At 68.8% G+C, this 12,637-nt stretch overlaps 1 protein-coding gene across 1 annotated transcript; it reads right to left on the bottom strand.

Moving 5' to 3' along the window:
• Positions 1–512: 512 nt before the first annotated feature.
• Positions 513–11,001, bottom strand: LOC129512440 (basic proline-rich protein-like). Its single transcript, XM_055329641.1, has 11 exons — positions 9,553–11,001; positions 8,907–9,176; positions 8,606–8,739; positions 6,722–6,866; positions 6,017–6,029; positions 4,799–4,957; positions 1,933–2,102; positions 1,570–1,829; positions 1,206–1,280; positions 834–972; positions 513–674 (listed from the first exon to the last, which is right to left on the bottom strand). Exons 1-11 carry the CDS (start codon positions 10,999–11,001, stop codon positions 513–515), a joined length of 2,976 nt encoding a protein of 991 aa, XP_055185616.1.
• Between the last annotated feature and the right edge of the window lie 1,636 nt (positions 11,002–12,637).

Raw genomic sequence — 12,637 nt, 5'->3', positions numbered from 1 at the left:
GGTCACCAGCGACGTCTTGGACGATTTACTGAACCTGTTTTCTATTCTCCGCAAATGGAAAGACTGATTCACGGCCGAGTCTCCACAATAGCCTCTTGCCGTCCCGGGCCTGAGGAGGAAAAGTGGGTCGCCCACAACGCAGCGCCGCGATCTTGCGAGAGCCCAGCCGTGGAGAAGTTCACGAAGCGTTTCAACCCAAACGTCTTTTATTCTTGGATAAAGACAGGGTTTCGCACAAAGACAAGGACAGGCCACCGAGTCACCGCGGCTCCTTTGTGGGACGCGTATTTATTGATGTCCTTGCTGGGCCAGGCATGTGTGCGCGAAACAGGATCCTGGCTCTTGAGAAAGTCACGCTGCGGTTGGGACACGGAGCCGAAGCGGAACAAAGACCATAAATATTGTGTGAAGCAGGAACTGTGGAAAACACGGTGGGAGCGGAGGACGGAGGCGAGGAGTCTGGGGCTCGAGGACGGGCTGGCGGGGCCGGGGGTGCCCGGCGCGGGGCAGCGCTAGGCCCCGGCCCGGGAGCCGGCCAGTGGAGACCCACGGGGCCGGCCACCCCCCGTCGGCCCCCGCCCGCTGTCCGCGCGGCCCACGACCCCACGGCCTCTGCGGCTCTTCGTCCCCAGGCCTGGCTGGGCTCCCGGGAGCGCACACGCGGGCGGCTGGACCTAAGTGTTCGGGGGTAAGGTCGTGTTCTCCGGATACGACCCCATGGCCAGAGCTCAGAATCCCCAGCGACCCCGAAGGTCCGGGAAAGGTCACACCCCGGTTAGCCACGTCTCTGTGTGTGGGGACGACCAGGGACCAGGCTCTGGGCTCGTGCTCACCCCCCGGGACGCACGCTGGGGGCGACTCCGGATGCGCCATGTGAGCGCTCGCTCCTTCCCGAGCGGCTGCCGCCCAGCAGGCCTCCCCGTGACGCTCCGGCGACCACGATGGACACATCCTAACTCGGGACGAGCAAACCTGTGAACAAACGTGACACCGCGGGTCCCACACAGTTCCCAACAAATCCACGGAGCACACGCCGCCGGTTGTGTAACGACGGTGCACGTGTCTGAGCCCTGTGCAGGTGAGCTTCTCGCACTTGCACACGTCGCTGTCCTGGTGCCCGACGGTGTCCCCTGCGCCCCCGACACAGGCTGCAGACGTGCCTGCACCTGCTCCCCCGCTCCCCGGGGCAGGGACACTGGTCCTACTGCGAATGGCCCGATGTGTCCACGTTCTGGGCTTTGTCCCCCCGCGGCAGGCACACTGCGAAGCCGGCAGGTGGCCTGGAAATACGGGTAAAGCAACCCAGAGGTCTGGGGCCCAAAAGAAGAGGGATTTGATAGAGATGCCCAAAGTCACACCGAGGGACACATGTGGGGCACCAGGCCCAGCTCCCCCGGGCACTGTAGGGACCGCGTCCAGCTGTGGCAGTCCCAGGCCTCCCCAGCACGTCTCGCACCCGTGCGCTGCTTCATCAGACAAACGAGGGAGAAGAGAGCGCGTATTCCACGGGGACGCGAGCCGGTCAGGCGTCCCCGGGAGGCCTCCAGGCGTGGCCCCACGGCTGGTTACGGGGAGGGCTGGGCTCCCCGTAGCTCACTGCCCCCCACCAGGTCTGTGTGTCTCGGGGCCGCGTCAGAGCAGGTGGCGGCCGTCAGCCGCAGGCTCTCAGGTGTCTGTGCCGACCCGGGGGAGCGAGGGCGGGCCGGCCAGGCGACACTCTCCTTCTCTGGCCTCCAGCGACTTGCCTTTGCTCCTCTGCGACCCGGGGAGCTGCATGCGACAGCCTCGTGCTTCCTGGGGGGCCGGGCCAGAGCCCTGGCACCAGGGCCCTGTGGGCAGGGCAGCAGGATCACGGCTCCCAGCTCGGGAGCCACTGTCAGCGGTGGGTGGCGGCCACGGGCGCGAAGACGCTGCCCAGTTTCCGGCGCTCACGCTGCTGCAGGACGGGTTAGCGGCCTGCCGGCCTAGGGCCCCACGGCCAAGCGCGGTCCTGAGCTTCCTGTCGCGACTGCGACAGGCTCCCCGAACAGGAGGGCGAGTCCCGAAAATGCCCCCCCGCCAAGCCGCGGCCTCCACCTTGGCCCAGGGTGGCGGTGCTGCCCCTGCGGGAGTGCTCAGGGGACCGCTGGGACACCCCGCAGGGCTTTCAGGCCGCAGCCCTGCCTCAGGCTTAAGAGGGGTCCCGGGGTGCTGGGCGTGTCGCCTTCCCACCCGGCAAGACACCTTCCCGCCTCACCCGGCCTGAGACGCAGGGCGAGCCATGGCCGTCCCTGGAGGGGCTCCCGCCGCTGCGCTGCCGTCTGTGCCACAGCCCCCCTCAGGGGACATGGCCCCGCGCAGGTGGAGGGGCTGCTCCAAGGAAATGGGGCGTCCAGCCTGGTTCTCAGGGCAGGAGCACGCGTGGGGCTGTGGCAGCGGCTCCTGCTGGTGCTGCTCCTGCTGCTCCTCCTGCTGCTCCTCCTGCTCCTGCTGCTGCTCCTCCTGCTGCTCCTCCTGCTGCTGCTTCTCCTGCTCCTGCTCCTGCTGCTGCTCCTCCTGCTCCTGCTGCTGCTCCTGCTCCTGCTCCTGCTGCTTCTCCTGCTGCTGCTCCTGCTGCTGCTCTTCTGCTGCTGCTCCTGCTCCTGCTGCTTCTCCTGCTGCTGCTCCTGCTGCTGCTCTTCCTGCTGCTGCTCCTGCTCATGCTGCTGCTCCTTTCCTGCTCCTCCTGCTGCTGCTCCTGCTCCTGCTGCTTCTCCTGCTGCTTCTCCTGCTGCTGCTCCTGCTGCTGCTCCTCCTGCTGCTGCTCCTGCTCCTGCTGCTCCTCTCCTGCTCCTGCTGCTGCTCCTGCTCCTGCTGCTGCTCCTCCTGCTGCTGCTCCTCCTGCTCCTCCTGCTGCTGCTGCTCCTCCTGCTGCTGCTCCTGCTCCTCCTGCTGCTCCTGCTGCCTCTGCTGCTCCTGCTGCTGCTCCTGCTGTTGCTCCTCCTGCTCCTCCTGCTGCTGCTGCTCCTCCTGCTGCTGCTCCTGCTCCTCCTGCTGCTCCTCCTGCTCCTCCTCCTGCTGTGCTCCTCCTGCTCCTCCTGCTGCTGCTGCTCCTCCTGCTGCTGCTCCTGCTCCTCCTCCTGCTGCTGCTCCTCCTGCTGCTGCCTCTGCTGCTCCTGCTGCTGCTCCTGCTGCTGCTCCTGCTGTTGCTCCTCCTGCTCCTCCTGCTCCTGCTGCTCCTCCTGCTGCTCCTCCTGCTGCTGCTGCTCCTCCTGCTGCTCCTCCTGCTGCTCCTGCTGCTCCTGCTCCTCCTCCTCCTGCTGCTGCTCCTGCTGCTCTTCCTGCCACTGCTTCTCCTCCTCCTGCTGCTCCTCCTCCACCTGCTCCTCCTCCTGCTGCTGCTGCTCCTCCTGCTTCTCCTGTTTCTCCTCCTCCTGCTCCTCCTCCTGCCTTTGCTCCCCCTCCTGCTCCTAGTCCTCCTCCTACTGCTGCTCCTGCTCCCCCCCCTGCTGCTGCTTCTCCTCCTCCTCCTCCTCCTCCTCCTCCTGCCTCTGCTCCTCCTCCTGCTCCTTCTCCTGCTCCTGGCCCTGCCTCCCCCTTCCTTTTCCCCTCTCCTCTCCCTCCCTCACTTCCTCCTCTCCCTCCCCCCCTCTTCTCACCCTCCTCCTCCCCCTCCTGCCTCCCTCCCCCTGCCCATCTCCCTCCCCCTCCTCCCTCACTTCCTCCTCCCCTTCCCCTCTCCCTCCCCCCTGCGGCCCTGGCACTGAGCTCTAGTGCTGAGGAGTGCTGGGCTTGGGGAAGGGAGCGGCCGTTGTGCAGGAAGAACAAACTCTGTGGACCTGCCCGGCCCAGGGGTCAGGAGGTCGCTGCAGGCGGGAGGGGCCCAGCAGCAGATTGGGAGCCCCCTGCCCCTCCAGCATCATTTAGACAAACAAGCAGATGGCAGGTGTCAGCAGGGACAAAGAGCCATCTGTGCAGCGAGGCCGCCCCACCTCTCCCTCACAGGCGACTTCATGAAAGCCTCGACTTGAGGTGGCGCTGCCCGTGGCCAGCAGGCCCGCCTCGGACTTCTAAGGACCAGGCCGCGCTGTGCGTGTCCTCTGCCCGAGGCCGCCGCTGGGCTCAGGCTGCAGGGCGCTGGGTCGGCGCGCTCACAACAGGACCCTTGTTTGCTCCGAGGGCGCGTCCACACGGCGGGGTGGGCTCCCATGAGGTTGATGGAATTTGTCCTCTGAGTGGCCCTCCCTCCCCTCCCCCCGCCCCGCTAGTTGCCGGGTGTGTCTCCTGGCACATCCCCGCGGGGCATGAAGGCAGCCTGGGCCCGAGACGCTGCAGCACTGCCCCCTCGCTCCTGCGCCGGCCTCACAAGGCTACTTCTGGGGCTCGGGCCTCGGCAGGTTGACCTTCCCCCATGGGACGGGCTGTGCACCGGCCGGGCGACACCGGAGGAGGCAGCAGAAGTGGCGGCCACGGTGTCCTGGACGCTCCTTCTGGGACGTGAGGCCGACCCGTGTGCTGCTGGGCCCGGCCACAGATGAGGGGAGGTGGAGGGAGGTGGGGGCGGCCTTCTCTGGGCACACGGGGCGCCCCTGGCGTTGCCTGCCGGCGTCGGGTCACAGGCCCCAGACCTGACTCAGCCCCCACAGCCTGCGGCTTGCTCTCCCCTTCCGGCAACCTCGCCACCGCTGGTGGGGGGGACACTGCACACGTCAGCCTCTTGTCCATTGATATTCGTGGAAGATGTGCAGAAGCAGCCACTACACCTGTTTCACAAGGAGCCGCCCTCAGAGAGCCCCTGGGACTCGATCTCCTCGTCTCTAAAATGGGCATGGCCCCAGACCTTGCAGGCTCTGGATGCCTGAGCGCGGGGCCCCACAGCAGCCAGCTGCTCCAGAGGCAGCGCGGGCGGCCCCGAGACCGAGGCGCTGGGCCGCGGGGGTCCCGGGGGGCTGTGGGGGCGCGGCTCCCCTGGCACCCCCACTGCCCTTGCCCATCTGCTCTGGCACAAGCGTGGGGACGGGGCGTCACGGGCGTGGTCTGCAGACGCCCCGGGCTTCCTCAGGCCCCTCCCTGCCGCTCCGGGAGAGCGTGAGCTGTCTCCGCGAAGTTTATGAAAGAATTTATTTCAAAACAGGAAACTGGGCTTTGTTTTCTCTTGAGAATAAACCAAATCAAACTCCAAAATAGTCCTGATGAGTCCAGAATTCAAAACCCAGGAGGCTTCATCAAGTTCTAAAATCGTCCCAGAGCATTTTCTCAACGGCGTCATGAGAACCAAGACCGGCGGATTGAAGTGGAGGAGGAGACCCCGACCTTTCACCCCTGAACCCTGGCCAGGAAAAATTAAACAACCGAAAACCACTTCTGAGGTCGGAGGAACATCTTGTCTTTTTCTTTTGAGAAGCTTGTCTGCCGGGCTTCCTAGCGTGGCAGCGTCTAAACCGCAGGGCGACCTGGGCGCGGCGTTGGGACTGCCCCTCGCCCCCCCCGCCTGTCCCGGCCGCCCCCCGCTCCGAGCCCCCCTTGTCTGCCGCCGCAGGAACAGACACAGCCGGGAGGCCGTCCCACGGGGCCGGGGCGTCAGACAGCTGGCCCCGAAAGCCGCCCGGGGCCAGGAACGCAGTGGGGGGTCCCACGGCCACCGGCCAGCACGCGCGTCCCTGCAGCCTCCCTGCCCCCGCCCTGGAGGTGGGAGGCCCCGTCCTCAGGGGTCAGCGAGTGGCCTGTCCCGGGACCTCCTGGTGCTGACCCCAGCCGCCTGCCCAGGCCCGGACCTCGGACGCCCACCCGTGTGGGGCACCCGTGGGCCCCGCCCCGTCCCCCTCTGTCCCCACGGCTGCGGCCTGACTGCGTCCTGCAGGGTCCACGTGCCGCTGTTTGGAGGTGAGGTCCCGGGGGAGGTGACCGGGTCAGATGAGGCCCGTGGGCCCCGGGTGCCGCCTGGGACACTGGGCAGGTCAGCCCGGGTAGGTCCAGGCAGGTCTGCAAAGCCCGACGCCTTATCTGCAGCCACACGACGCCTTCCCCCGGGACCCCGCCCTCGGCACCCCCCACCCACCTTGGTCTTGCTCCTGGGGAATGAGGGGAGACTTAGGGAGAATCAGGCCGTGGAGACGTCACTCCCGTGGTGCCGAGGGGCCCCGTGGGGATTTCCCCCACACCCACTTGTCTCCCCGGCTTTGTGCCTGAGCGCAGCCTGTGGACTCGCCCAGATGCGTGTGCAGACAGGGCAGCTGTGTGCAAACATGGTCCCCGTGTGTGCAGGCAGGGAAGTCATGTGCAGACAGGGCAGCCGCGTGTGCAGGCAGGGGTGTCGTGTGTGCAGGAAGGGGAGCTGCATGTGGAGACAGGACACCCGCGTGTGCAGGCAGGGCAGCCACGTGTCCCCGGGCGGGGGGATGGTGACGCCGCCTGCAGACTGTGGCCCTGACATGGCCCCGACGCCCCCAGCTCGTCATTAGTCTCAGGCGTGGAGGGCATCGTGCACATGGGGAGCCCTTCTGGGTCACCCGTCATCCTCTGCAAGCTGAGCTGGTGGGGACCGCCCTCCATCTGGGGTCCAGGGCGGCCGCGTTGGCACATGCTGCACACGCGTCTCCACCACGTGCAACAAGACCAGGTCCTTGTGTCAAACATAACCGGCTGCGGCCTGACTTCGCGGGGTCCCGTTCTCCTCCGAGACTGTGACGGGGACCCAGGACCACGGCCGAATTTGTCCGGGAGCTGAGAGCCATTTGAACGAGGCCCTGGGGACAGCAGGCACCCTGGACGGCGAGGGCTGCGGTGGGAGCAGAGTCGGGCCCGGGGGCAGTGCCCAGCCGGTCAGCGCGGGGTTGGGGGCCTGGGGGGCCCGGCGAGGCCCCGGGGGGTTGGTGCTCAGGTTCCAGTCCAGGCTGAGGCCCGGGGTCCTGCCGCAGGAGGGCAGGAGGGACGGTGTGGGGCGGAGGGGAGGTGACCGGCTGGCCCCCGGTCACGCGGGGGAGGGACGCTGTGGCATCCGTGGGGTGCGTCACTGTCACGCCGTGGGGCGGCTCTCGGTCCCTGGAGGACGCGTGTTTAGCCCAAGGCAGGTGTGTAGTTCAGGCCACGTCCCCGGAGCGCCGCGGTGCCTGTTTGCTGGCCTCGGGGACCCAGGACACACCCGGTTCTGCAGGCGGGAGGGCCCGTTCCGCTCGGCGGGTCACACAGCCCGACCCGGTTACCGACCCCAATGCACACACAGCGCCTGCCCCGATGGGCGTGTGGCAGGAGACATGCAGCCCCTTGCACGTCTGCGGCCTCATCCTCGCGGGTGCCTGTGCGGGGGCCGCACGTGGGACGGAGGGGTGGCAGGGGCGTGGCAGGGCGTCCTCCCCGGCTGGGGGCTGCCCCTTGGCGCGTCCTCCGTGGAGCCACCCCCGCCCCCCTGCGCCCGGCGCAGAGGCCGCCAGCCCCGGGGGGTTACTCGCTGGTTCCCACCGTCGCCCCGGAGACGCGCAAGATCCCGCCGCATGTGTTGCATCTTGACCTAGTACCGTCGTTATTATTCCGCTCAGTTAATACTAATTGATTATAAGAAACACATTTCTTGAGGTTTTTCTCTGCACAAGACACTTCTCTGGTTGCACAGAGCCAGTCCGGTAAATGTGTTTTCGATCACCGGTGGGTCTCTGGCGAACAATGTGCCCGACAGGCCTCTTGAAACCAAATGAAAAGCATGTTAGGAGCAGCCCTCGGGCCGCGGGGTCCTCCCAGCCGCTGGGCACCTCACCCCGGGGCCAGGGTGCGGGGCTCGGCCGCTGTGGGACGGGGCAGGGCGTCCCCGAGGACGGGAGCCAGCTGGGGCCCTGAGCACGGCCGCCCGGTGAGGCCAGGACCCGCCACGGGTGCCCCCACGTGTGACGGTGGATCCCGTGTTCGTGGGGACGGAGCAGCCTCGGGGGCGCGTCTCAGGCTCGCGACGTGTCCCATGAACGGAGATGCCACGAAGGGGGGACTAGTGTGAGGTTCGCGCCAGCCTGTGGGCTCGGAGAAGAGAAAGTTGGACCTGCCATGGACAGAACAAAGACACCCCGAGGCTAAGAATCGAGGTGAGTCAAATCCGAAAGATTTTTGGATGAAGGTGCCCTGCGAGGGCCCGGGGCCGCCCCTCTGCCCCGTGGGTCCCGGTCCTGGCCTGACCCTGCGCCGCCCTCCCCTGGGTGGCTCCCGAGGCCCCGTGAGGAGGCGGCTTGCGCCCTGGCCGTGGACCAGCCTGCCGCCCCGTCCCTCCAAACGCGCCTGAGGGTTTAGGGCCAAACCAGGGGGTCCCGTGAGCTGTGGATCTTCCCGGGGCTCTCCCAGCCCTTCAACCCCTGGCAGGAAGTCGTCCCAACAGGGGCGAGAAGTGGCTGCTCCTCGGGAAGCTGCTCACGTGCCAGCATCCGGGGCGGACATCGGGGGGCCGGGGTGGGCCTGCTGCGGGCCCGCTGGGTCGGAGGTGGTGGCCGGGCCCCGCCCCGCACTGGGGACTCTGGTCTCCGTGGGGCTGGGTGTGACGAGCTGAGCGCCAAGGCCGCGACCTTGAGCCACCCCCCCCCCGCCCCCCTGTGCTGGGAAGGCAGGACCCTGGGCCTCACCCCACGGGCACCTGCACATCCTACCTGGGATGCCTGAGCACGTTTCTCGCGGTTCCCGCTGACCGTTCAGAGCCAAGGACCTCAGGCCCCCGGGGCGCCAGGGCTCGGTGGGCTCAGGGGCGTCATCCTGCTTCTCCGTCCGCGGGGGTGTCACCGACGCTGCAAACGCTTCCCGGCCCGGAACCTGCAGGCAGAGCGGGGCCGGGACAGAGGGTGCCCACCGGCACTCACCTGTTTGTGGGGCGGGATGCTTCAGTCAGGAGAGCGCGGCTGACACCCTGAGAGGCGGCACGGCAGGTGCTCAGCACGCAGCGGTCCTCGCCCCAGCGAGTGCGGGTGCCCCCACCACACCGTCCCTCCCCAGGCGGGTCCCCAGCCGGGCTGCTCAGGCCAGTCCCTGGGGCTGCGCGGCCTCGAGGGGTTAACAGCTTGGGCACACGGGTGCACAGGTGGGGGGGGAGGGGGAGGGGAGGGGGGTGGAGGGGGGACGGGGTCCAGCAGGCAGGTCAGCAGCTGCCGCAGGAGGGGCTTCCTGTCCGCAGATGTGGCGACGCCCACAGAAGAGCTCCAGTGGCGCAGCGGCGTGGCCGGCAGGGCCGGGGCGTCCCCGTCACAGGCAGGCTGCCCGGGGTGCGGGGCGGGTCCCTCAGAAGCCCCACAGGTCCCCCCAGAGACCGCAGCTCATCCTGGGTGTGGGGGGCCCGGGGGCTGCTGGCCTGGACCAGCCTCGCCCTCCACGGGGTTGGGGCGCCCGGCACATGTGGGCTCACCCCACCTGCCCTCTGCCCACGCCCGACAGCTCCCGTGATGTCCAGGAAAGACCTGACTCTTGCGGGAGGGGCAGCAAGTTTGCATGGTGGCCCCCGGGTGCCCGGGCTCCAGAAGGTTCCATCTGGGCGCATCCCAACGTTCCTGGGCTCAAGTCCTGGACCCCGAGGGCAAGGCTGACCAGCAAACAGCACACCGTAAACACACCCCAGTGTTTGCACGCTCACACCCGCACACGCTCACACGCGGACAAGCCCACGTGGTGGCACGCGAATCCCTGCCGTGAGCTCCCCTGCACCAGCGGATGCAGCCAGCAGCCCCGGGGCCCTCGCGGCCGGGTCGTGAGGCCCAGTTGGGACTTTGGGGCCTGAGCCTCTGCACCTGCGCCCCTGATCCCTGCTGTGTTGAAGCGGAGCTGGGGAGCTGGAGCCAGCGTCTGCGGCGGTGGGGCGGGACCGGGCACCCCCACGCGGGGGCGGCTCACGGCCACCGGGTGAGATTGTCGTTGGGCGAGTGACTCCCGTGTGCTCAGGTCTTCACACTCACGTTCCCTCTTTCCCACGGAGCCGTGTCTGTTCCAGGGGTTTGCATGGGCTCGGCCTGTGGGACCCCCTCCCCCGCCAGGCCTGGGCCTGAGATCCGGGCCCTCCTGCGGACCCTCATCGGCACAGGCTCGAGGTGGGGACCCCCAGGGGCCTCGGTCCTGCTCCTTCCTGCAGAGGCTCATCAGGCATGGGGACGGGGGTGGGGACCCCCAGAGGGCCCCAGAGCGGAGCCATGGGGGGGGGGAGGGCTGCTGTGTTCCAGGAGGTTTGCCCCCAGCCACCTGCTTTATGGGTGCCCCATAAAGAATCACGGCAGCCCCCCCCCTCGCCCCGCACCAAGTGGGCAGGAGCTGTGTGCCCGGAGGGGCAGGGCCGTGCAGGTGCTCGTCAGGCCCGCGATCCACCCCGACCCCAAAGGACGCTGCCAGGCGGCCTCCTGCTTCACAAACGCCAGGACAGGTTTTGCACAGGACGGGGTCCCGCCCGCCAGGAACAGGAGGCCGGGGGGTGTCCCAGCACCGCTGTCTGCATGGCCCCAGGGAGACGTCAGCTCTCGGGAGCCGGAGGGGCCGCGCCTGCAGCACAGCCTCGCCTCCGGCTTCCCCGCTCACCTTCCCCCTGCGCGGCCCCTGCCCCGGCCCCTCCTGCAGCTGGAAGCCCTGGGTCCCTCTGCCCACGGCCTTCACGGCGCGCACAGCCCGGGCTCGGCTTCCGCGGAGGAGCGTGTGGCCCCGAGCCCGACCCTCGGACGCGGCGCCGATCCACGTGTCTGCTGGGCCCGCGGGAGGCAGGACGGCGTCGTGGGGACACAGTATTCGGGGACGGCCGAGCTGGGGCCGCAGAGCTTGGGTCCAGGAGGCTGAGGCCGGGACCCTGGCGGGGTGGGGGGGGACCTCACGGCCTTGCCCACTGCTCCCCGCCGGCCCGAGGGGCGCGCCGCTCGCCGTGGCCGCGTGAGACTCCCCGCAGGGCCAGGCCGCGGGGGGCCCAGCAGGCCGGGGCTTTGGTGTCCGTGTGGGCTGAGCTCTGCGGCCCCGGAGCCCCCAGGGCCCCGCCACTGTTTGCTCAGCTGCGGGCCCGTAGCCGGGATCACAGGCCCACCTGGAGGCTGAGGACAGACGATAAAACACCATGTGGGCTCCCGGCCCGGCCAGCAGGCCCTTCCCCGGCCCTCCGGCGGCTCCGAGGGTCCCGCGGCCCAGGCCGAGCCGCAGGTGGGGGAGCGTCGGTGGGGTGGGGGGCGTCCAGGGAGGGCTCCGGCAGAAGGAGGATCGCTCAGGCCGCGGCCCCAGCCCTCAGCCCGCTGTCATCACTTGGCAGATTTACGGGGGTGGAGGCGGCGGCTCGAAAGCGCCCAGCGGTGGGAGGCCTGGGCGGGAGCAGCTCCCCGCTGCGGGGACAGGGCGGGCCACACGTCGGGGAGGGCCACGCGGCTCCACCGGCCTCCCCGCCAGGCCCAGGGTGTCCTCCAGGCCTTTGTCCCGGGACGTGGCTGTGGCCGTGCCCGCCGGGCCTCCCGGGTGGTCCCCGCGCCATTGGAGGGCCCGTCACCTCCCGCAAGCACGTCACCCTCAGAAGTCCCGGAGCCCAGCGCCCCCCACCAGCGTCCCCATGCACAGCGCGGTGCCCGGGGCTGCGAGCCACATGCCCAGGCAGGGGTGTCGGCCTGGCTCGGAGGCGGGGGGCACCGCGTGTGTGATGTCCGCTGATGCGCCCGTAGGGTGGGGGTTTGGCTGAGGTCCGATGTGCCCGCGGTGGATGCTCCCACGCCATGCCGACCACGCAGAGCGGCGGCCCGGTTCTTGGCTCCCCCGTCCTCCCAGCCGCATCCCTGCCACGTGGGGGGGATGCGTGAGGTCCCTGGGAGGAGAGGCAGGCGCAGGACACACAGAGGACGTAGCTGGACGCCCTGGGGGGCCGCGGGCCGGGCGCGTCCCTGGGGTGGGCCGAGGGGGGGCCGCCCCGTCCTGCTCGGAGCCCCATGTGGCTGCAAGTGCTCCGGGATCCGTCCAAGAGCAGGAGGGGCACATTTAAGCTCATTTTGGTGTTTAAACCCCTATCTTATTTTAGAACAATCCACCCTTAGTTGTTACGTTGTAGAAGTAAATACGCTGGCGTGGCGAGACCAAGGACCGTTCAGGGCGCTATGGAGAGCGCGTGGCCCCCACGGAGCCGTCGTCCAGGGCGAGAGGGGCTTCGCCCGCCGCCGGGTGCTGTGCAGTCCCCTCTGCCCCCGTCTCCCGAAGGCTCGGAGGCTCGTCCCGGCTCCTCTGCCTGCATCTGGGCACTTTCCAGCTAGTTTCCGACCAGCAGGGCCCTTGCTCGCCGCCTTGGAACACTTCCGAGGGTGCTGCAGGCCAGGGGTCGGAGGGCGCACGCACTTTCCAATTCCGACGTGTGTTGCTGAGGATCCCCGCGGGTCGCGCCACCTGCCCTGGGCAGAAGCCAGGACAGAGCCCCCGGCCCGGGAAGATGCTGGGCTTGGGGGGCGTGTGGGGGGCGGACAGCAGTGGCCACGGGCGGAGGCCGCAGGGACGACCCGGGGCCACAGGGCAGCTAACTGCACCTGAGAAAGCCGGCTCTGAGAGCGCACGGGGGGCGCCGCACGGCCGCGCAGGAGACCCCGGGGTCTCCACAGTCTCCCTCCCCCAGAGCGGACGGAACATGGGCCACGTCTCCGCCACTAGATCAAGGCCCATCGCCCAGAGAAGTGTGGCCTGGGGGAGATGGTGGTTCATGTGTCTGGAAAGAGCGCAGCCGTCCCACCGG

Source organism: Nyctereutes procyonoides, unplaced genomic scaffold (genome assembly GCF_905146905.1).
Source record: "Nyctereutes procyonoides isolate TBG_1078 unplaced genomic scaffold, NYPRO_anot_genome, whole genome shotgun sequence".
Lineage (NCBI taxonomy): Eukaryota > Metazoa > Chordata > Mammalia > Carnivora > Canidae > Nyctereutes > Nyctereutes procyonoides.
Note: the sequence above shows the minus strand (reverse complement) of the source record. Positions and strands in the feature narration are given on the sequence as shown.